The 22,540-nt window shown below is 59.0% G+C and overlaps 3 protein-coding genes across 9 annotated transcripts; 1 reads left to right on the top strand and 2 right to left on the bottom strand.

The window, feature by feature from the left end:
* Positions 1–65: 65 nt before the first annotated feature.
* METTL25B (methyltransferase like 25B) lies at positions 66–7,557 on the top strand. Of its 3 annotated transcripts, XM_062192511.1 has the most exons (9): positions 418–505; positions 2,387–2,681; positions 3,064–3,188; positions 3,346–3,538; positions 3,982–4,044; positions 4,415–4,558; positions 5,027–5,508; positions 5,897–6,081; positions 7,300–7,557. In XM_062192511.1, the coding sequence occupies exons 3-9, from the start codon at positions 3,163–3,165 to the stop codon at positions 7,419–7,421; spliced, it is 1,215 nt and encodes a 404-aa protein (XP_062048495.1). In that variant the 5' UTR covers positions 418–505; positions 2,387–2,681; positions 3,064–3,162; the 3' UTR covers positions 7,422–7,557. The 3 variants fall into 3 exon arrangements, with proteins under 3 accessions (XP_062048496.1, XP_062048494.1, XP_062048495.1); XM_062192510.1 differs by lacking the exon at positions 2,387–2,681 and having other exon boundaries at positions 68–505; XM_062192512.1 differs by lacking the exons at positions 2,387–2,681; positions 3,064–3,188; positions 3,346–3,538 and having other exon boundaries at positions 66–505.
* A 236-nt stretch (positions 7,558–7,793) lies between these two features.
* MRPL24 (mitochondrial ribosomal protein L24) lies at positions 7,794–12,061 on the bottom strand. 4 transcript variants are annotated; one of them, XM_062192518.1, is made up of 6 exons: positions 11,964–12,060; positions 8,979–9,170; positions 8,801–8,896; positions 8,517–8,620; positions 8,116–8,246; positions 7,794–7,998 (listed from the first exon to the last, which is right to left on the bottom strand). In XM_062192518.1, the coding sequence occupies exons 1-6, from the start codon at positions 12,039–12,041 to the stop codon at positions 7,862–7,864; spliced, it is 738 nt and encodes a 245-aa protein (XP_062048502.1). In that variant the 5' UTR covers positions 12,042–12,060; the 3' UTR covers positions 7,794–7,861. The 4 variants fall into 4 exon arrangements, with proteins under 4 accessions (XP_062048502.1, XP_062048501.1, XP_062048503.1 ...); XM_062192517.1 differs by having other exon boundaries at positions 11,910–12,006; XM_062192519.1 differs by having other exon boundaries at positions 7,795–7,998; positions 8,979–9,288; positions 11,964–12,061.
* Positions 12,062–13,664: 1,603 nt separating this feature from the next.
* HDGF (heparin binding growth factor) lies at positions 13,665–22,168 on the bottom strand. 2 transcript variants are annotated; one of them, XM_062192521.1, is made up of 6 exons: positions 21,995–22,168; positions 16,499–16,575; positions 16,226–16,364; positions 15,406–15,591; positions 15,032–15,231; positions 13,665–14,923 (listed from the first exon to the last, which is right to left on the bottom strand). In XM_062192521.1, the coding sequence occupies exons 1-6, from the start codon at positions 22,079–22,081 to the stop codon at positions 14,917–14,919; spliced, it is 696 nt and encodes a 231-aa protein (XP_062048505.1). In that variant the 5' UTR covers positions 22,082–22,168; the 3' UTR covers positions 13,665–14,916. The 2 variants fall into 2 exon arrangements, with proteins under 2 accessions (XP_062048505.1, XP_062048507.1); XM_062192523.1 differs by lacking the exon at positions 21,995–22,168 and adding an exon at positions 18,893–18,998.
* Between the last annotated feature and the right edge of the window lie 372 nt (positions 22,169–22,540).

The raw sequence follows: 22,540 nt of genomic DNA on the forward strand, positions 1-22,540 counted from the left end.
TACGCTCCCCGGCCCCTCTAGCCCCGTGGAGGTACAACTTGAAGGTGTGGTGAGGCCGCCACAAACCGGAACGACAGCGCGCCAGGGACCCCAGCCTCCACTTCCGGGAGAGGAGGAGCAGTGGGCGGGAAGGGGCGGGCCCTGGAGCTTGGCCCGCCCCTCCCCTTGGGGGTGGTGCCGCGCCACGCCTCTGTGGCGTCACGGCTCCGTCGCCTCCGCCCCCGCCCCCGCCCCACGTGCGGTCGACGCTGTGAGACGTCGCCACCTGTGACGTCGGAGGGCCGCCCAGCAGGGTTTCCCGGGAAGACAGCCCGGGTTCTGCACCTGCGTGGTGCTGACCCTGGATCCCTCCTCACCGCGCACTGGCTCCCTGCGCCGCCGGCTGGACGCTGAGATGCCGGGCCTCTCCGCCCGGGGCCTCTCTCTCGAGGAGAGGAGGCAGCTAGCTGTGAACCTCACCCGTGTCCTGGCGCTCTACCGTTCCATCCTGGACGCCTACATCATCGTGAGGCCACGGGGTGTGGGCGGGGAGAGAGTTAGCCTCTGATCTCTTTTCTTCTGTCGGTCTGTACAGGGAGGGGTTAAAACTGGGACGATCCCTTGTTTTCGAGCATACACTTAATATTTAGAAATACTTAGGCGACAAAAACACAGGGACAGAGCAGCCAGGCTGCAACCCCTTGGAGCTCTCTTAGGAGCACATGAGCTGTTCTGAGAAGACACCAGCTTTGCTCATCAAGCTTTGAGTGCATTCCTGGTTTTGTGGTGCGGTAGACCATTCCAGCTGTGGGATCAGACTTGGATTACAATCCTGTCTCCCCTGCGTTGTTAACCTTAGGCTTGTTGTTGTTGTTGTTGTTGTGTTTTTAAAGATTTATTTATTTATTTGAAATGCAGAGAGGCAGAGAGAGAGAGGTCTTCCATCCACTGGTTCACTCCCCAGATGGCTGCAATGGCCAGACCTGTGCTGATCCAAAACCAGGAGCCAGGAGTTTCCTCTGGGTCTCCCACGTGGGTGCAGGGGCCCAAGCACTTGGGCCATCTTTCACTGCTTTCCCAGGCCACAGCAGAGAGCTGGATCGGAAGTGGAGCATCTGGGACTCCAATCAGTGCCCATATGGGATGCCGGCACTACAGGCGGCAGCTTTACCTGCTATGCCACAGCGCCGGCCCCAACCTCAGGCTTTTTCAAATTTATTCATTCATTCTTTTCACTCCTCCTAGCTCTGGTTTTCTCAGCTGTGAAATGGATCCTGATCTGAAGGATCATTGTGAAGAATTAATAATACATAAATTATCCCACTGAGTTGTTCAGAGCCCAGAAGCATTGAGTCAGCTCTTTGGTTCATGGTACAGTCTGTCAACAAGTCCTGTTGGCTCTGCCTTCAGAGTAGACCCAGATTCCTCCGTTTGGCTCTGGCTACTGCCCTGGGCCAAGCCACCATCATCAGTCCCCAGCTGGTTAGGTAGCCAGTCTGTCCATGTTAACTTCCGCCCTGCCTTAAGCAGTTCTTCCCGGAGCAGCCAGGCTGAAGCCTTGCAAATGTCAGTGATACGGCCATGTTTCCTAGGGGCGTTGATGAAGTCCTAACTCTTAACCTGTACTTGTAGGGCCGTGGGTGCTCTGGCCCCTGCAGCCTCATCACGCTGCTGACTTCCCACGTTCACTAGCCTGTGCTCACCCAGTCTCTGTTCCACAGACCCGGCTGACATCCGGGCCTTTGCACTGGCTGATCGGCAGAGAAAGGCAACACCTTGGGGTGGTTACGCCTTTACAGTAAAGGACTCTAGAGTAAAATGAGTTTCACATGCCCACTCTGTTAGATGCTGGCTTTTTTTTTTTTGACAGGCAGAGTGGACAGTGAGAGAGAGAGAGACAGAGAGAAAGGTCTTCCTTTTTGCCATTGGTTCACCCTCCAATGGCCGCCATGGTAGGCGCGCTGCGGCCGGCGCACCGCGCTGATCCGATAGCAGGAGCCAGGTGCTTCTCCTGGTCTCCCATGGGGTGCAGGGCCCAAGCACTTGGGCCATCCTCCGCTGCACTCCCTGGCCACAGCAGAGAGCTGGCCTGGAAGAGGGGCAACTGGGACAGGATCGGTGCCCTGACCGGGACTAGAACCCGGTGTGCCGGCGCCGCAAGGCGGAGGATTAGCCTAGTGAGCCGCGGCGCCGGCCAGATGCTGGCTTTTTGATGGAGGAGTCACTTAATGGCTGTGCCTCAGTTTCCCCAGCTGTAAAACCAGAGAGAAAGTGGCACCTGCCTGGTTGGGTTGTTTATGAAGTACATGAATACGTGTCAGATATTCACAATAGTGCATAGAAAGCATTGTGTATCTGTGGCTTCCTGTGTTTTCTTTCCATGTCTGATTCCTGGCCGTCGTTGAAGTGTCAGCTCACATATGTCAGCTGTTCAGAAAGTCTGCTGTCCTCACCCTTACCTGAAGCAGTTTTCCCACACACTACTCATGGCATTACTGTGTCATTGGTGCTTTGTTGTCTACGTGGCGCCAGTGTTGTCTGAAGGGTTTCTTAATGTAAGCTCTGTAAGAGCAAGAACCTTCTCTGTCTGCCTCACCATTGTATCGCCTGGGCCTAGAAAAGAGCTAGCCCTGTAAGAGAACATAGCCCCAGCACTTGGGAGAAACCAGAGAGGACCACGAATACACAAGTGCCTGACGCACGTAAGGGCAGCTTACTGGACGGTAACATGCCAATACGGGATGGCAGCCACTGGGAGCTGTGCTGGGGGTGCACATGGGACGGAACACCACGCATTCCCTCCCCTTAAGAAACTCGGGGTGTGTGGAATAAACAGAGAGAGATGAGAAGGGAGGTTGTGTGCCCAGCATGCAGTCTGGGCTCCTGGGAGTTGGGGGAGGCTAGGGGAGGCCTCAGAGAAGAGCCAATTCAGATGATCAGGAGGTCCCCGCTAGTCGCTGCCAGGGACCCTTTGGGGCTGCAGTACTGGAAAGAAGCAGGTGCTCACGTGAGGCCTTCAAGTGATGGGAAGAATGGGGATGTTAGTCGGCCACAGCCTGCTGACCGCTTCTCTCTCTCCTGCAGGAGTTTTTCACAGACAACCTGTGGGGCACACTCCCTTGCTCATGGCAGGAAGCCTTGGATGGATTAGACCCACCACAGCTGGCCACATTGCTGCTGGGGATGCCTAGGGAAGGGGAGGTGGCCAGGTACCTGCTACGGGGACCCTGGGCTGGGGAGCTTGGGGCGCTGAGTGAGCCATGGTGTAGAGGGTCCTACAAGGTCTCCGGGGCCCCTGGGTTGTAAGCTGGTTCGCCTGGGATACGACAGGGCTATTCACCGGAGGCCTGGACTGGACTATCTCAGGTACAGGTCAGTGTGGCCACTCACCCTACTGGCCCTGAAGTCCACAGCCTATGCTCTGGCCTTCACCCGGACACCTGGCTTCCAGACCCCCTCAGAGTTCCTGGAGAACCCCAGCCAGAGCTCCCGACTAACAGCTCCATTCCGGAAACATGTCAGGCCTAAAAAGCAGCATGAGATCCGGAGGCTGGGAGAGGTAAGGAGGTGGCTGGAGTGCAGCTGGTACCCAGAAGCGCAAGGGACTCCGTGAGCCCATGGGTGACCGAGCTAGGTGCCCCGTGAGCTCACACGCAGGCCCAGAGGCTGCTGTACTCGAAGCTGGACGCCTGGGTTCGTCATCCTTTGGCTGGGGTCGTTGGCAGCTCTGAGCTGGCGTTCTTCCTGTTTCACATCCGCGCAGTCCGCTCGCGGCTCCACAGCAGGGCTCTTGTCCCGGGGACACAAGGGGCCAGGAGAGTGGCCTACACCTGGGGTCAGCAGCGACCCTCACCTCTGCTTTGCTTCCTGCATCCCTTGTCTTTTCCATGGCACCCTCTGTCCACCCTCCCCGTCACCTCAGCTCCTCCACCCTCATCATGAGCGTTGGCCCCAGGAGTCAAGAACCCATAGCCAGGACACCTTTGCTCCCCCCTCTTTCAGTTGGTGAAGAAGCTGAGCGACCTTACAGGCTGTACCCAGGTCGTGGATGTGGGCTCAGGCCAGGTGAGTTCATTGTTGAATTCATTTTTTTTCTAATTATTTATTTATTCTTATATATTCGAAAGGTAGAGAGACAGAGACAGCCATCTCTCTTTCATCTGGTGCCTCACTCCCCAAATGCCCACGACAGCCAGGGCTGGGTTGGACCAGGCCAAAGTGAGGAGCCGGGGACTCCATCCGGGTCTCCCACATGGGTGGCAGGGGCCCAAACACTTGGGCCATCTTCTGCTGCTTTCCCAGGTGGCATTAGCAGGGAGCTGGATCAGGAGCAGAGGAGCCAGGACTTGAGCCGGCGCTCTGATACGGGATGGTGGCATCGCACGTGTAGGCTTAACCCACATTGCCACAACGCCCTCCTCCCTCTCGACTCCAGGGCCATCTGTCGCGCTTCATGGCTCTGGGGCTGGGACTGACGGTGAAGAGCATTGAGGGGGATCAGAGACTGGTGGAGAGAGCCCAGCGCCTGGACCAGGAGCTCCTGCAAGCACTGGAGAAAGAGGAGAGGAGGAACCCACAGGTGGGCCGCCCCTTCCTGCAGGCTGGGCTGCAGGAGCAGGGGCTGCCTGGCTGGAGTCGGGCGTGCAGGCTGAAAACCGCCTTCCGGTTTCTCAGCTGAGATGACATGGTCCCGGTTTTTGCCACCTCCTCCCAAGGTTCCCCTTCCCTAAACCCCCCCACATGTCTCCGCGGCACTTTCTAGTTACTAAGTGCTTTCCACCAATACGGACTTGTCACTGTGAGGTGCCAGTCAGGTACTGGACTCACTACACAAAAGAAAACTGGGTCTCCGGGAGGAAAAGATGGACAGTTGGTCATAGTGGACCCAAACGTTCTGATTCACGGCCCAGCTCTCTCCCGTGCCCTGCCTCCCTGCCCGTGTTCCTCCCTGGGAAGCAATGGAGGGCAGACCCCTTCCTGTGGTCTGAGGTTGCCTGGGAAGCGCAAACAGACTGCCCAGCCTCCTTTCTCCCCTCCCCCTGCACAGGTCAGAAGCGGCCCTCGCCACTGCCCTCACCACGTGGTCAGGTGGGTCGACCCCACGGCCCTGTGCGAGGAGCTTCTGCGTCCGCTGGAGAAGCCGGCTCGCGGTGGAGCCCGCCTGCTGCTGACAGGCCTGCACGCGTGCGGGGATCTGAGCGCCACCCTGCTCAGGCACTTCTGCCGCTGCCCAGAGGTGGTGGCCCTGGCCTCCGTGGGCTGCTGCTACATGAAGCTGAGCGACCCGGGCGGCTACCCGCTGAGTCAGTGGGTGGCTGGGCTGCCTGGCCACATGCTGCCCTACAGGCTACGTGAGGGGGCCTGCCATGCCCTGGAGGAGTATGCTGTGCGGCTGCAGAGAGCCGGCCCCGGCCTCCGAACCCACTGCTACCGTGCGGCCCTGGAGACGGTCATCCGACGTGCCCGGCCAGAGCTCCGGCGGCCAGGCGTGCAGGGCATCCCCAGGGTCCACGAGCTCAAGATTGAAGAGTGAGCGTGGGGAGTGGGGGCGTGGTGGCAGGTCTGGGAGGCTTGCCTTCTGCCTTGTTAGCCTGGCCCAGAGAATTAAGTGGGCCGGTTCAGAGTTTTCTGACCTTGGCAGCTTCTCAGTTTCCTTAAAAGGGAGTTGACCATCTCACCAGGAGGCTAACAGAGTTTTTAAAATACTAAACATGGCCAACTAATGGCACAGAACTGGCAGATAATAAACTCTGGACCGGTTTACTACCAGACAGTCAGCTCACATGGAAACGTTCACAAGTGCACTTCTGGGTGGACAGTCAGCACAGTTGGGATTGAATTAGGAACAGGCAAAGATTAAGTGGGAGGTGGAGGTTCCTAAAACCACACTGAGTGCTGTCCATGGTGGACCTCACAGATACGTGCAAAGGGGACTACAGCGAGTAGGCCTGGACCCCCAGCTGCCGCTGAACCTGGCTGCCCTTCAAGCCCACCAGGCCCAGGAGAACCGCGTGGTCGCCTTCTTCAGCCTGGCCCTGCTGCTGGCCCCACTGGTGGAGACGCTGATCCTGCTGGACCGGCTGCTCTACCTTCAGGAGCACGGTGAGGGTGGACTCAGCAGGGCCCCGGGGCCACATGGGTGGAGTCTTGGGGTTCCTTCAAGTCCTGTCTGCCACTTCTAGTCGGCTTGTCTTATCACTGTGGGAATACTGTTTTTAAAGATTGAGTTAAGGGGCCGGCGCTGTGGCGTAGCAGGTTAAGCTGCCATCTGCGATGCCAGCATCCTGTAGTGGGCACTGGTTTGAGTCCTGGCTGCTGTGCTTCCAATCCAGCTCCCTTGAATGTGCCTGAGAAAACTGTGGCGGAGGGCCAAGTCCTTGGGCCCCTGCCACCCATTTGGGAAACCCCAATGAAGCTCCTGGCTTTGGTCTGGTTGTTGTGGCCATTTGGGGAATGAACCCACAGATGGAAAATCTCTATCATAACTCAGTAAATAAATAAATCTTTTTTAAAAAATTGAAAGGCAGAATGATGGACAGATTGTCCATCTGTGGGCTCATTCCCCAAATGATTGCGAGCACCAGGAACTCCGTCCTGGTCTCCTGTGGACAGCAGGGGGAAGGGGGGTCACCTGCACTGCCTCCCCAGGTGCATTAGCAGGAAGCTGCCTCATCAGTGGAGCAGCGCTCTGATACAGGATGCTGGCTTTGGCTTAACCTGCTCTGCCACAGTGTTGGCCCCTGAGGTGATTCTTTTTAAAATTACTTTTTTATGGGGCTGGCACTGTGGCAAACCAGGTTAAGCCACAACCTGGGACGCCAGCCTCCTATATGGGTGCCAGTTGGTGTCCTGGCTGCTCCATTTCCAATCCAGCTCCCTGCTAATGTGCCTGGCAAAGCAGTGGAAGATGGCCAAAGTTCTTGGGCCCCTGCCATGCATATGGGAGACCCAAATGGAGTTCTGGGTTCCTGACTTCAGCCTGGCCCAGCCCTAGCTGTTGCAGCCATTTGGGAAGTGAATCTGCAGATGGAAGATCTTTTTCTGTCTCTCCCTGTCACTCTTTCAAGTAAATAAATATTAACAAAAAATGCAGATTCCTACCAAAGCAGCCATCCCAGCACCGAGGACCTCCACTCCACTGCAGGAATCTACCCCCCACCCCCTCACGCCTGCGTTTAGTGCCTCAGGCACCTGTGTTCCTCCAGGACAGCCTTCTCAGTCCACTGGAGCCTGCCTGTGGGGACTGTGCCTGCAGACAGTGAAGAGGCGGTATCCAGGCCAGGTCATTTCCGCCTCTGACTAGCCCTGCCTTTCCCCCAGGCTTCCATGCTGAGCTCCTGCCCATCTTCAGCCCTGAGCTGTCTCCCAGAAACCTGGTGCTGGTGGCCACCAAGATGCCCCTGGGGCAGGCTTTCTCTGTCTTGGAGACTGAAGACAGCTGACATGTGCAGTCCCTCGGGAAAGCACCTGGATGCTGGCGTGGCCCAGCTCCCCGCCTCCTCCCGGAATCCTGCTGCCCCTCAGCTTGTGTGTGATGTCATAGTGTGTAAAATCTTGTTTTTAAGTTATTAAAAAGTAGAAGACTATTTCCCTTCTGTGTGCATAAGCTGTGGGAAGGAGAGCTGTGCCCCCTCCTCCCACCGTGGCACGCTTGCAGAAGTGCCGTCCGGCCTGGCGCCATTGCCCACAGCCCTCTGACGGGCGGCAGAGGGCTCTCCCTTTGGCGTCTGTCGCGAGGCTGCCTGACTTCCATCAGCTTCTTTCCCTGAGCCCCCGAGATGGGTGTGTGGGGAGTGGAGGCCCTCCTGCCAGAGACAACAGCTATACACGCGAGGCCTCCTGGCTCTTTATTGGCATCTGAGGGGCAGCCGCCATCCTCAGCTCAGTACCAGTAGACTTTCTTGTGTTTCCGGGTCTCCTGGATGCCCATGGCCTCCATCACTTCCTCCTCCAGTGTCTTCAAACGGGGCACATAGGTCCTTTCTAAAGCATCTTCCACCGACGTGTCTTTGGGGCCATCTGTGGAGTCCGAGGAAAGAAGGGTGGGAGGGCTCGCCAGCTTCTTCACACCCAACCCTCCTACCACCCACCACCCGGCACCCAGCACCCACCTCCCCAGCCCTCGCCCAGCCTCACCAATCCATGTTTCGGGGACGATGCCATCGGCTCTGGGAAATTCAGGTTTGGGGATAATTCTCCCTGATCTTGTAGAGACTCGAACCCGCTCTCCTGCCTCAGTGAATCGCCACTCGATCTCAGTAGGTTTCCTGGTGGACAGAAGAGATGAGCCTGGCCAGGAAGCCAGGCCCTGCTGCCACCCTCCAGCCCAGCAGTGGAGCCAGGGGTTGGAAACACCATCACCTGGTCCTCTCCCTCTCCACTGGGGCTGTCCTCAGGGAGTCATGTCCAGGAGACGGCCTCCCTCAGTCCAGAGCACCCAAACCCCCCGTTCCCTGTGGAGGAATGGCTGCTACAGGCAGCTCCTTGGTGGACTCGGGTGCTGACAAACCCTCAGACGAGAGCTGCCATGTGCTTGCCTGTCCACGGGATCCACAAGTTTGACCTGGCGGTGGAGCAAGGGGGCTTCACTCGGGATCATGGTTCCCCGGAAATCCTTGGTCTTGCCAATGTAGCGGTAATGCTGTCCAAGAGAGGGCAAGCATCAGCACGTGGCGGCTGTGAGGGCCTGCCGCCGCCGCTCAGCACGTCCAGCCCCAGTTGGAAAGTAGATGGTTCAGTGGTCTGAGCCAGTCTCCTGCCACCTGGGTGGCTCCCAGTGGAGACGGCTTCCTGAGCATCCCCGTGCCCGCTCCTCACTTACGGTGTTCAGTCCCTCCAGGACCACCCAGTTTCGCTGCCGGATAACTTGGACCACTTTGCCCTGCTTCCCAGCATCCTTGCCTTCTAGGATCTCCACCTGTGGGAAGACGCGAGGGTCAGGGAGGGGATCTTTGCCCACGAGCCTCCCGGTCCTCCTGCCCCTTGCCTGAGGCGCTCACCGTGTCCCCACAGAACAGATGCCAGTCTTCATCGGAGATGGGCTCCACGGCCACTCGGCGCCTCCTGGTGCCTGGGGGGTTCTTCCTCTTGTCTGCCAGGGAGCCTGGGCGGCTCATCCCATAGCGGTAGTGGGGGGGCAGGCTGACCTTGGATGCCAAGGCCAGCAGGGCAGAGAGACGCATGGCTGGAGGCTGCGGAAAATTCCCACCAGTGGAAGGCTCCTCAGTTCGGGCGGATGGACAGCAACAGGGCAGACGTTCCTCAGGGCCTCATCTCACTGCATCCTCACAGGATGACACTTACCTCCACCTCAGAGAGGAAGGGACAGGCTAGTACCTCACCCACAGACACAGGGAGTCAGCATCGGAACCTACACACAGCGGACCTCAAAGTTCAATTCATGAAGGCCAGGGGCCGTGTTACCTGCCTCACCCTGAAGCCAGCACATCCCAGTAGTGCTTGGCACATAGTAGGTACTCAATAAAGTTAGGAAATGAAAGCATGAACAACGGGATTGGATAGGAGTAGGTAAGGGAGCAAAAATACTGGCACAGGGTCAAAAGGCAAAACAAACCAACAGCAGTAGAGAGAAAAACGGGTTAAAAATGTCCCTATCAGGGCCGCCACTATGGCTTAACAAGTAAAGCTGCTGCCTGCAGCACTGGCATCCCATATGGGCGCTGGTTCTAGTCCCGGCTGCTCCTCTTCTGATCCAGCTCTCTGCTATGGCCTGGGAAAGCAGTAGAAGATGGCCCAAGTCCTTGGGCCCCTGCACCCATGTGGGAGACGCGGAAGAAGCTCCTGGCTCCTGGCTTCGGATCAGCACAGCTCTGGCCATTGGGGAGTGAACCAGTGGATGGAAGACCTCTCTCTCTTTCTCTCTCTGCCTCTCCTTCTTTCTCTGCCTCTGCATCTCTGTAACTCTGCCTTTCAAACAAATAAATAAATTTTTTTGTTTAAAGTCCGTATCTCACTTCAATCCCTATCCTCAGACAGGAACTAACCTCTCTTCCTGCAGATAGCTGTTCTAAAGGAACAAGACCCCAGACTCAAGGATTACTTGGCCCTACAATTCCCAACTAATATGTGTTCTAAGCCTGACAGTTTTAGGTGATGGACCAACCTCATGGGGTAGTGAGAGAAGGGAGGGCAAATTTCAAAGTGCTTCTGTCAACCGAGCACTTGCTACATGCCGAGGGCCAGGCTAAGTGCCTTCCTGTATCATCTAACTTAGCCCGAAGACAAGCAAAGATACCGTTGATCTCATTTTTCAGGCCAGAAGGAACCCTAACTACAAAGTACAAATAAAGTGCACCATCACGGCGTAAAGGGCCCCGGGCTGGGGTCAGCCACCTGCCTCCCTGTTGGCCGTTGGGTTCCAATCTCTGCTCTGCTATTGTCCCGTGCGACCCACAGTGACAGCAGCATTCTGTGTTGGGTAAATTATATGTGTCTGTGTGTGCATTTGGCACAGGGATAAATATTTATGGGAAGGAAACAAACTAATGTATTTGTTCTCAGAAACTGTTAATTTCCATTTTTGTTCCTTTTTGCAACATCTGCATTTGTCTAACCACATGCATTAAAGAAAGTGTCACCTGGGGGCTGGCACTGTGGAACAGCGGGTAAAGCCGCCACCTGCAGTGCCAGCATCCCATATGGGCACCGGTTCGGGTTCGGCTGCTCCACTTCCAATCCAGCTCTCTGCTGTGGCCTGGGAAAGCGGTAAAAGATGGCCCAAGATCTTGGGCCTGCGTGGGAGACCCAGAGGAGGTTTCTGGCTCCTGATCAGTGCAGCTCTGGCTGTTGCGACCAGTTGGGGAGTGAACCAGCAGATGGAAGACCTCTCTCTCTCTCTCTGGCTCTCCTCTCTGTGTAACTCTGACTTTCAAATAAATAAATAGGTCAGCGCCGACACTCACTTGGCTAATCCTCCGCCTGCGGCACCGGCATTCTGGGTTCTAGTCCCAGCTGGGGGCCAGATTCTGTCCCAGTTGCTCCTCTTCCAGGCCAGCTCTCTGCTGTGGCCAGGGAGTGCAGTGGAGGATGGCCCAAGTGCTTGGGCCCTGCACCCCATGGGAGACCAGGAGAAGCACCTGGCTCCTGGCTTGGGATCAGCGCGGTGCGCCGGCAGCAGCGCGCCAGCCGCGGCGGCCATTGGAGGGTGAACAAACAGCAAAAAGGAAGACCTTTCTCTCTGTCTCTCTCACTGTCCACTCTGTCAAAAAAAAAATAAATAAATAAATAAATAAAATCTTAAATAAAAGTATCACCTGGTTTATTTAAATACAGGGGGTCACTTTTCTTCTTTTTATATATCAGTATGAAAAAAAGTTCTGATTCTACTATTAATTAATGCTGGTTGAGGTAAGAGCGTAAGACAAGCAAAGAGAATGAATAAACAAGGAACCCATAAGTGCTATGGGGCCTGCTGTGTGACAAACCTAGTGTTGGGAATTTCAGTATTCCTGGCTTCGGGCTTCACCTTGCTCAAGGAAGGAAGGGCCTGGATACAAGCACGGTAAGGCCCGCTTTACAGACAAGGAAAGCAACGCCTGGCGGCGGGAATGAGCAGCCCTAGCGGGGCCAGCCCAAGGCTTCCAGCGCGGCTGCTGCGAGCAGTCCTCCCACCTCAGTCATAGAGGTCTCAGGCTGCGGCAGACCTCAGGAGCACGCCCCTAGGTCTCCCCCACATCGGAAGAGGCCGGAGCCCCGCCTTCCGCAGTGGGGCTTTCACTGCGTGTTCAGGAGGCGCCAGGCAAGGTAATGAGGTCGCATGTCTGCGCCCTCAGGTCACAGCTCCAAAGGCTTCCCGCCGCGAGCTTCACCCCGGGGCCATCTTCAGTACCCACCCGCTCCAAGCTTCCAGCAGAGAAACCCCGGGTAGGCTACTAAGCCACAGCAAGGGAAAAAGCAGGCCCTTCCCGCACCTGCCTCCCGACGAACCCACGAGGTGCAACACCTCTGGGCAGCGCAGCCCTCACCTCCGCTTCCCGCTGCACCTTGGCGCCTCCGCCCGTCACCTTGGCACGTGGGTCCTCAGCCCCACCCACCTGACCCATTCGTTTTCTGGGAAATGTAGTCCAATTGCAGAGCGGAAGTTCAACGAACTTAGCCTCTCCGCATGCTGGGAGTTGTAGTCCGCCACTACGAGGTAAGCTGAAAACAGGAACTCTAACCCGAGTAGGAAATCCTGAGAGCACCGTGAAGCATGTCGGGAGTTGAAGGCAAATCAGGATAGGCCGAAGCGATCGGCACATTCCTGCGCATGTTCTACATGGGGGCCGTTGGGGATTGTAGTCTTAAGAGAGGATGGCTCCATTTTCTAGGTGCCTGTGGCTTCCTGCTCAAAGCTAAGGAAATTTCTTTGGAGACAAGACCACAGCCAACACTTTCCTCGCCTTTCTCTGCTAAAGGGCTGATTTAAAAAACTCCTCGACTTTCTAGAGGAAGGGATGAAACGTGGGCTTTTCTGATGTTTGTTAAGATGATCCAGTCACAAAATGTCAGATCTGGAAGGAAACTCCGGGATGGGCTGGTGGAGTTGGTTCCATGTGACTGGGGGAGTACTGTGAGGATCCCCGCCTAACCTCCTACCTCCCACCCCCAATTAAGGTGGCAGACATTCCTAACACTAGCAAGCAGAAAGGGTTACAGCGGTATTCTCTCTCCATTCTTTGGTCTGCTCTCGGAGATCAGCCTCGTTTCTACAGCCACTGACCGTGAACATAGTGGACTGTGGCCAACACTGGTATGTACCCTCACACACCCCACTTCCTGTGCAAACTTATTTTAAAGGCAGAGTGACAGGGAGAGCCAGGGATCTTCCATCTTTTGGCTCACTCCTCCAAATGCCTGCAACACCGGGGCAGAACCGGGAGCTGGTAACTCTATCCAGGTCTGCCCCATTGGTGGCAGGGACTCAAGTACTCCAGCCATTATCTGCTGCCTCCCAGACATATCGGCAGGAAGCTGGATCAGAAGCGGAGTAGCCAGGACCTGAGTCAAGCATTTTAAAATGGGGGCTGCAAGCACCCCAAGCTGCATTACTTAGTGTGCCGCAAGGCCTGCCCCATGCTTAATTTTTTTTTAACCCTCCCAGGTGCTCATGGGGAAAACCCACACTGCACAGTGGGCGGGCATGTGAGGTAAGAGTGGATGGCAGGCCGGCACCGCGGCTCAATAGGCTAATCCTCCACCTGCAGTGCCGGCACACTGGGTTCTAGTCCCGGTTGGGGCACTGGATTCTGTCCCGGGTGCCCCTCTTCCAGGCCAGCTCTCTGCTATGGCCCGGGAAGGCAGTGGAGGATGACCCAAGTGCTTGGGCTCTGCACCCCATGGGAGACCAGGAGAAGCACCTGGCTCCTGGCTTCGGATCAGCGCGGTGCACCGGCCGCAGCAGCCATTGGAGGGTGAACCAACGGCAAAAAGGAAGACCTTTCTCTCTGTCTCTCTCTCACACTGTCCACTCTGCCTGTCAAAAATGAATTAAAAAAAAAAAAAAAAGAGTGGATGGCATGATGTATTCTGGGATTCTGGCCTCACGTAGAGCTTTGGTTTTCCAACACCTGGGAATGGGGGTGGACACCCCTCCCTCAAATCCAAGATTGGCAGCCACTCGCATTCCCCTCGCCTGCTCCCCCTCCCTTCAGTTCAGCCCCAAGGAAATCAGTCAAGATCCAATATAGTAATCAACAGGTTTTATTTTCCTAGAACTGAAATCGTCTACGGTTCTCAGAGCTAAACTTCCAAAGCTACAGTCAGCAATTTTTCATCAGAGCCCGAGGGGGAGGGGCAAGGGTGAAGAGACAGAAGGGAGGCGTGGAGAGACCACTAGCAAGAGGCTGGGAGCAGGCACTCACTTCCCTCTGTCCTCTCAGTGGCTTACAGATCAGATTTGGTGACAACACCGAGGGAGACAAGTGGGGCGTGTGGATGGGAAGTGACACCGGGACACCAGAGCCCTGGAATACCAGGGGAGCCTCCCAGTGCACCTCAAACATGGGAGCAACAGTGGGGAAGAAAGGAGAATGGAGAGCACACAAAGGGGTCCGGGGGGGTCTTTACAATTTTTTTTGTAATTTTCTTTTATTAAAAACATTTCCTAAAAAATGTGTCTTTTCCTTTGTCTGGGTGATATATGACTGTAGGCTGGCCTTGAGCACTGTGGGGGAGGGGAAAGGGTGGCCGGGGATCTCCCCAGGGCATCCCATCTCTGGCCCCTGAGATCTAAAGGATGCTCAACATCCCACCCACATGGGTAAAGTCGACCACCCTTCAGATCTCAGATCCTTGGCCCAAATAACTTGGTAGCCCCCAAATCTTCTGATAAACTACAACTCCCAGAAGTCCCTGGGATCAGCAAAAAGGAAGAATGGGTGTTGTCAATCATCAAGGATTTATGGAAGGCCCCCCCCTCCCCGCCACAAGCTGTCCTACTTTCCCTGAATCTAGGCAGCTGGTTAAAGGTGTGGGAGGATGGAACCTGTGCTCAAACAATGCCCCCACCCCATCCAAGGACTGCCTCTCCCAGGCCCCGGAAGCCCACCCTGTTATCTATGCTCTGTCCCTTCCACTCCTACCCCTGATCCCAACCCAGAGGTCCAGAATGCCTGGGGGAGGGGGAGAGGGATGTCAGGAGGTGGACACAGCTCTAAGCAGGATGGGACCCAGTGGCCGCATCTCATCCCAGGGAGCTGAGGACACGGCCCTGCCTTGATCTCACGGGTGGAAAGACCCGGCAGTGAGAGCCAGGTGGCCTGTCCCATGCAGGTCCACCTCCAGGGGCTGGGTGTGGAGTGGGGGAAGTGAGCGGAAGGGAAGAGCAGGCTGGGGTGGGAAAGGGGCTCCCAGTTTGCAGCCCACGGCCAGTTTCCCCAGTAGCACCCAGACAGCAGCAGGAACAGGGGGCGGGGGCTCCTCTGGAAACACTGGTGGCTACAGGCTGTGGGGAGGTTGGAGGGGAGAAGGTTACTGGGGGGCTCGGACAGCCCACCCTGCGTCCCCAGGGGCTCCCACGCCAGGCCCTCCCAGCCCAGCGGCCCGCCCTCACCTCTCGTGATCTCTGACGCCGGGGGCCTCAGCCTCCTCCTTGGCAGCCTCTTCCTCGTCTTCCTCCTCCTCCTGAGGCGGCTCCGAGGGGGTGCTGTTCTTCTCCACTTCCACGGGCAGGGGCCGCTCCGTCTCCAAGGTGGCTGCTGCCTTCTCCTCCCCTTCGGGGTCTTCTGCCTCCTTGGGACGTTTAGGGGAGTCCTAGACAGGATTGGCCGAGAAAAGGCGGGGCTGAGGCTGGGGGGAGGCCCGAGCCGCCTCCACACGGTCCGGTCTTGCCACCCGGCCTGGCCTCTCCAGCGGCAGTGCTGGCCCGTGCGCCCCTGCCCGGCTGGGGACGCCTGCAGGAGCCGGATGCGGCGGTGGGGCCGTTACCTCCAGCAGGTCGCCTGCTCTCCTCTTCAGTGCCCCCTTCTCGTTCTTCTCCTTGGCTGGCTCGTCGATGACCAGCTTGCCCTCCTCGTCGCTGCTGCCCTCCGCGCTGCCCTTCTTGTCGCCGTCGCCCTCCGCGGCCTCGGGCTCCGGCTCCGGCTCTTCCACGCAGCTCTTTTTCTGGGAGGACTGCGGCGGGAGACAGCAGGGCCTGAGTGGCACCAGCGGCTCTCAGGCCGCGCCCCCTCCCCGGACCCCGCCCTCGGCCACTCACTCCTTCCTTTCCCCACCTCGCCCCCGCCCCCACCCAGGTGCCCAGTCTCACAAGTGATTTGAGACCCACCTCTGGCAGATTAGCCCCGGGATAAACCCACTGGCCGGGCAGGCAGGGCTCTGTGCAGGAGGGGGGAGGGCTGGAGCAGGAGGCAAAACCTCGGGTCAACTTCTCCCAAAGGGAGCTGGGACCCTTTCCCCGCCAACCCCCGCCCCCCACCCTCCCGCCTCATCCTGCCCGGCTCACGAGCACCTCCTCCTGGAAGCCTTCGTGGAAAGTCAAGGCCATGTCCTATACTCCCACTGGGCCCAAAAGAGGCCTGGCCCCACTTACCGCCTCCATGCTGTGTGCTTGCCCCCAAACACAACTACACGGCATACCCACACCCCCATGTCTCTTGTAGGACGCCCCGCCCCCCCAGCCCCATCTGCTCCTACCCTGAAAGCCCTGGCGTCTGAACGCTCAGCGTCGCCTGCGGACCTGGGGCTCCGGGAGCCCACGGCCAGCACACCTGCTTTCCAGGGGGTCTCTGGGCGGACGGCAGCTCACCTGGTAGCCAGAAGCCTTGACAGTAGGGTTGTTCTCGATCTCCCACAGCCCCTCGCTGAACCCTTTCCTCTTGTTGGGCTTGCCAAACTTCTCCTTGGACTCCTCGTAAGGGAAGAGGTCTTTGGGGCCCAGGAATGCCCTGGTGAGAGATGGGAGACTGTGCTCTCGGGCCCCTCGCCCCGAGGGGGGAGGGGGGCACCATCACCACCTCCTTTCCCAAAGCCGTCCTCCCAGGGCCCTCCCTACGGGAGCCCACCGGGGCCCCTCACTCACGTCTCGTGGGTCCCGAAAAAAAAGACTTGGTATTTGTTGGCTGTTGACTTCACGGTGGCCTCAGGCATTTCGTCGATCTGGGGAGGGCAAGGGGGAAAGAAGTGAGCCCGGGCCGGCATCCTCTGGTACACACTGGTAGCCAAGCCAGCCAGACACAGGGACCCAGCCCACCAACATGGTCGCCGAGCCACTGTCGGCGGAACTTTGCTTAAATGAAGTTAGACACAAAAGCCTATCAGAAACCCAGGAGCTCTCGCCGCTCCTTCACAAATCAGCCTCCCAACATGTTGTGGTCCTGGCCGCACCACCATCATCTCTTGCTCTCTGTCCCAAACTATAGCTTTGGCCTCCGTTCCTGTCCCCACGACAACCTGTCCCCCAGTGTGGCCACGGCGGGCTTCTTGGAGCTGCTCCAAGCTGTTCAGACAGCAAAGGTCTGAATCCCAACCGTCACCACGTGTGCGAGCTTGGGCTGCTCTGGGAAGCTCTCTGGGCCTCAGTCTCCTCATCTGGAAGTACAGCTAGCCACGGTACTTGAGCCACGGCGTTGGAAGGCTCGAATGGCCGTGAGCCGGCCTGCGGTGCGTCCTGTGTGCACCTGCTGTCATCAGCCTTCCACCTCGGCTGCCAGGGAGACCTCTCCTGACACCTCTCCTTGCAGCGCTCTGGGTTCTGATTTTACTTAGCACCCGATGAGTGCCTGTGCACACTGGGTCTGCTTTTATCCTCCACACCGCGCCCAGCACGTAGTAGGTGCACAACACACTTGCTGAATGCCTCCATGAACCAAAGAAGAGCAGACTGCTCTGGCTGAAGTGGAGGAGAGGCCGCAGGGCTGCCTGTTCAACACCCGCTCCAACAGCAGTCCCCAAAGGCTTCTGGGGAGCACTTTCCAGAGCCACTGAAACAGTCAAACTCATTTTACAGATGAGGAAACTTGAGTCCAGAGGTCCATCCAAAACCACGGGGCAAGCTAGCGAAGACCACACTTCCCGCCTTCACCCCCTGCCCACCATGTCCTGGAGGTGGGGAACCCTGAGGTACAGAGGTCCGTGCGGAAATTGGCCCAGCCAGCCTCTCCAAATGAGGCCCTGGAAGTTGGGGCCAAGCTGAGCTGGGGGTGGGGTGGGGTAAGTGGGGACTACAACTCCCAGCAACACTTGCAGCAGCCCGGCTTCCCGCCGGACAGAGGCCAGGTGGCCATGTTGACTGGGGCCCCATGCGCAGACAGGAGACAGACAGGGCAAGGCAGTGATTAACACAGAGAGAGACGGGGGACACAGGGCCCGACTGGAGCCTGGGGAGACATGCAGGCCGGGTGGATAGGAATGAGTGGAGCTACACCCAAGAGACTGGGCGGGGCCCTGGGCACGAATCTGAGGGGCATCTTGCCCTAGTCTTTGCGTCTTCAGCCGTGTGGGCACCTCCCCCCTTGCCCTGTGGCCTCTGGGGACAGAGGTCCAGCCCCTCCCCCCAGGAAGGCCCAGCACAAACTGGGCCCTCCCCACAGCCAGAAGACGCTGGGGTGTGAAAGCAGGGGGTGGAAAGGCACGCAGTTCCCCCCACAAACAGGATCCCTATCACCATGACAACCCAACCCCGCCCCCAGGGCCACTCAGCAACCAGGAATGTGACCGCCCCTCCCCCCCAGGTCCTCTCTCCGGATTGGGGAGGAGGGGACACTCACACCCCACCCCCAAGCCTAGAGTCTGGCACCTGGGTCCCAGGCTGCGCCTGAAACCACAGCTAGGGCCTAGGGCCGGAGGACCGCGCTGCGGGTGGGGGGATGGTTTCTCAGAAGCCAGACCTGGTGGAGGCAGTGGGGGCGGAGCCGGCCCAGGGCAGGACACCTGGGTCCTGTTACCAGCTAGCTCCCCACCCTCCCTCCTCTGGTGGGGGGAGCAAGAAACAAAATGAGGGCCTCCAGGGCTTAGCAGTCCCGGGAGACGGGCCCAGGACAATAACAGCAAAGGCCCTTCCCCAGGCCTCTCGGTGATCGGTGCGCACCCGGAAGGAGCCGGGTGGGGGCGGGGATTCGGCTCGGAGAGCGGCCGGGAAGGCCGGGAACTCAGGTCCCCGCGGCCTCGGCGCCCACACCTGAGCCAGCGCATTAACACGCTGGCAGTCGGGTGTGGAGCGAGAGTCGAAACTGAGGCTCAAGGAGAGGGCGTGGAGCGAAGGGTCAGAAATGAGCGGCCATGAGCTCTGGGAGCCCAGACCGCAAAGCAGCTACCCGACCAGCCAGCTCTTGCCAGCCCGGGTCTGCATGGAGAGCAAACTCAGCCACAGAGAGCTGAAAGGTGTGGCAGGGGACCCAGAAGGCCACCAGCTGCCCAGCCCCAGGGGCGGGGGAGAAAAAAGGACGGATGGAAGTAAAAATAGCATGAGACATACCAGATATACCCGCCCTGCTGACTTCTGGCTTCATAAAGGATGGGTCTGGAGGGGAGGGCCCCTTTCCCCAGAAGATGCCTCTACCCCCTGCCTTCACCTCAAGGAAGAGGCCTGGGGGGCCCCCAACCTCTTACCCCAAAAGGGGGAGAAATCCCTTCGGGGTGGAAGCTCCATCCCTCAAGCTACAAAGGAAAAAAAATTTTTTTTCATGCATTTCGAAGTGCAGGGTAGGACTGGCTCCTCCTAGACACAGAGGATATGGGGTCTCAAGGGAGCCCTGTACCCCAATACACTCATCTCCCAGGCGGTGTCTTTATAGCCAGGCTGTGACTCAGAACCAGTGAGTCAGGGCTAAGTGGAGCGGGGTGGGGCCAGACCGTGCTGGGGAGCCCACTGTACCCCCTCTACCAGGGCTGTGCCACCTCGCAGCCATTGCAGGGATGCTCCTCAGGCCCCAGCCCACGCGCCCCTACCCTCCCAAATTTGCCTGACTCCAGCAGAAAATCGCTTCCTCCAGAGCCCACTGACCCCTCCCCAGGTCTGAGAAGGAACCAGATGTTTCCAGGTGAGGGCTGAGGGGTGAGGGGAGGAGTCAACAGCGTCCAGGATCACCTCTTGGGAAGGCCCCAGGAAGGGCTGAGCACACGCTGGTTGCCAGCCAGAGTTCTGACCACCACACCCAGGGCCCGAGCCTAACCTGACCCAGGAACCGGAAAATCTGGGGCAGAAGACAAGAAAGTGTGGCGGGGGGGGGGGGGGGTAGAGGGAGGAAAGCTGGGGTGTCCCTGGCCCGCTCAGGTTTTCTGGGATTGTGAAACAGGAAGTAGGGCGAGGAGGAAGGAACCTGAGGGGAAATCCCTGAGTTTGGAGGCTAATGAAGTGCTTGGAGATCCCCCGGGAAGTTGGGCAGGAGGCAGAGGGGAAGGGGAAGGTTAAGATGGAGTCACACCATCCCTCCAGGCGGGCCCTGCCTACCACGTGGCCCCCGCGGTGCACTCCCAAGCACTGGGCCCTAATCACCCCCGCTGTGGCTGAGGACTGGAGGGGGCAGTCTGTGAGACTGCGGCCCCTCAGCCCCCTCAGGAGAGGGGTGTACCCCTCACGCTCTGCCACTCTAGGGACTAAGACGGTCTGGGGTTAAGGGGACTTAAGTGTACCCCTTCCTCCTGGCTGTCACATCCCAGAGCCAGGGTACACGGTGCCGCCACGTCTCTTTGAGATCCAGCCTAGTCTCCCTACCCCTACTCTAACTTTATCTAAAAGGTCCAGGCCTCAACAGAGGAAGACCCGCTGCCTCGGGCATCCCACCCTTCTGTCTGGAAGCCCGAGGTGTGGAGTGGAACTAGATACTGCTGTCTATCCTGAGCGCTGCCGGGGGTGCTGCCAGAACCCTCCACTGGGGCCAACGTGGGTCCTGTGTGCCCCTGCCTTTTCTCTTTTACTGGATCCAGAAAGGGCTCCTCCCAGGCCTTAGCCCAGCCTCTGGACTTTGTCCCACCCCCCAGGAGGTAGCAGCAGCAGCAGGGATCTGGGTTCAGTTCTTGCCCTGCCCACCTGGGCCTTGGCATCTGGACCAAGAAGCCAGTTGGATCAAAGGGTGCAGGGTAAAGTACATGAGTGTTCCCACACATATGTGCACACGCACGCACGTGTCCCTGCCCCAGCCCCTTAGGGAGGCTGTGGAGGTGGGGAGAGCCCTGCTCGGCTCTGTACTTGGTTCCTACACCACAGGCCAAGGCCTCGTGAGCCATCTGAGTTTCAAGGAACAAGGACCCCAGGCACACTCCTCAGAAGAGGGTACCGAGTGGGCAAGGGTTTCCTGGGCTTCCGGAGACTGGCCCCAAAGTCGCCCTGGCACGCTGAGTAAGACCCAGGCAATTTCCGAAGCTCAGAGCAGGGTCTGGGCCAGATGCCTGATTAGAGCAACCCAAAGCCATAAGGCCGTCCTCCGGCACCTGGTCCCCTCCCGCCACCCCTTTCTGCCCTTGGATCTCACTCTGCAGGAGTCCTACACGGTAGAGACTGAGTCATGCCCTTAACCCAATACCAAAGGCCCTTCCACACACCAACTTTGAAATAAGTTGCCAGAGGCGCGGCATCCCTTCCCCCACCCCCCACCGCCGGCCACCTCTCCCGCCTCCTTACTTATCAGTCTCAATCCTTAGGGAAAACAGGCAACCGCCACAAGATCGGCTTTGGGGCCCCACCCTCCCACCTGGCCAGGTGCTGGGAGAGAGAAAAAGCCCTCACGTTGGCGGGCTGAGTCGACCACATGGCCGTCTGGGCCGGTGTGGCGGGAGACGGCTCACATCTAGGGGAGGCTCCCCCCACCCCCACTAAAGAAGTCGGCGCTGGACCTTCCAATCCCACTAGAGGCCCGGGCACCCGAGGTCTCCAACTTGACCTGGCAGCATATGGGGGAATATTCTCGTGGAGCTTGAGGCTGATGGGCCAGGCGGGTGATTTCTAGGCCAGGCAGCTCCGCTCTAACGCTGCCCCCCAACCATTCTTCGACCCTCCAACTTCAGAACTCTCGGATGCCCCAAAGCAAAGTTTCCCAGGAGCGAACTCCGCCTCCACCTATCCCCTTCTGGCCCGGGACCCTTCCTAACCGTTTATACAGAAGGAGTCTGAGGTGGGGGGGGGGGGGGGGCAGCGACAACCACCGGCGGCACTGGGGGTCTCTGAGGGGTCCCCAGAGGGGTGGCGGCGGCGGCGCCTGTGGGTGGGGCGGAGGAGTTACACGACTGGCCCAGACCCAAACTGCGCGTCCGAAAGCTCCGGAGTGCTGGGGCCGGGGGCGGACCCGAGCACGAGGAGCGGGGACCCGGGCAGTGACCGGCGCCCGGAGCCCCCACGCCGCGCACCCGCCTCTGCGCGCCGACGCCGCAGCCGCCAGGTGTCTGCCCCCTCCCCCGCCTCCACCATTATATAACCGGCGGGTGGGCTTGAAGGCGACAGGGACAGGGCCGGGGACCCGAATGCCCTCCCCGTCCCCCCCCCCCACCTTCACCGGCTCCGCGCGGAACCCTCGTGCCCTCACGGGTGTTATGCAACCCAAGTCCGCAGGGGAATAGGGGGGCGGCGGGCCGCGCTGCTCACCCGGGCCGGCCAGTGTGGGTAGCCCTTCATCTTGGCGAACACCAGGTCCCCGCACTTGTACTCCTTCTGCCGGTTGGATCGCGACATGGCGGGGCTCCGGGCGCCCCGGGCTCCGCGCCGGGCCGGGAAGCGCGAGCCCAAGTTTGCGCGTGCGGCGGTGGCGGCGCCGCTCCGCTCCGGCCCTCGCGCGGCCCCCGCCTCGATGGTGGCCCCCGGCCCAAGCTCCGGCGCGGCCACGGCGTCTCCGCCCGCGCGCCGCACAGACGGGGCGGGCGCGGATCGCGGGCAACGCTCCGGCGCGGTGGGTGCGCGCTCGTGCAGTTGTTTGTGTTTGAAATTCAATTGCTCCCTCCTCTGCGCGAGGCCTCTTCCTCCACCCCCCGCCCGCTCCCCACTCCTCCTCCTCCTCCCTCCTCCCCGGCCCACTCCTCCTCCGCCTCCCCCCTCCGCGCGCTCCCTCCCGCGGCGGTTTGATGCGTGCGGCTTCTTGACGTCCCTTGCCTGCCGCTGCCCGACGCCCAATCCGGAGCCGCCTGGCGGCGCGCG

This window comes from Lepus europaeus, chromosome 5, assembly GCF_033115175.1.
Source record: "Lepus europaeus isolate LE1 chromosome 5, mLepTim1.pri, whole genome shotgun sequence".
Taxonomy (NCBI): domain Eukaryota; kingdom Metazoa; phylum Chordata; class Mammalia; order Lagomorpha; family Leporidae; genus Lepus; species Lepus europaeus.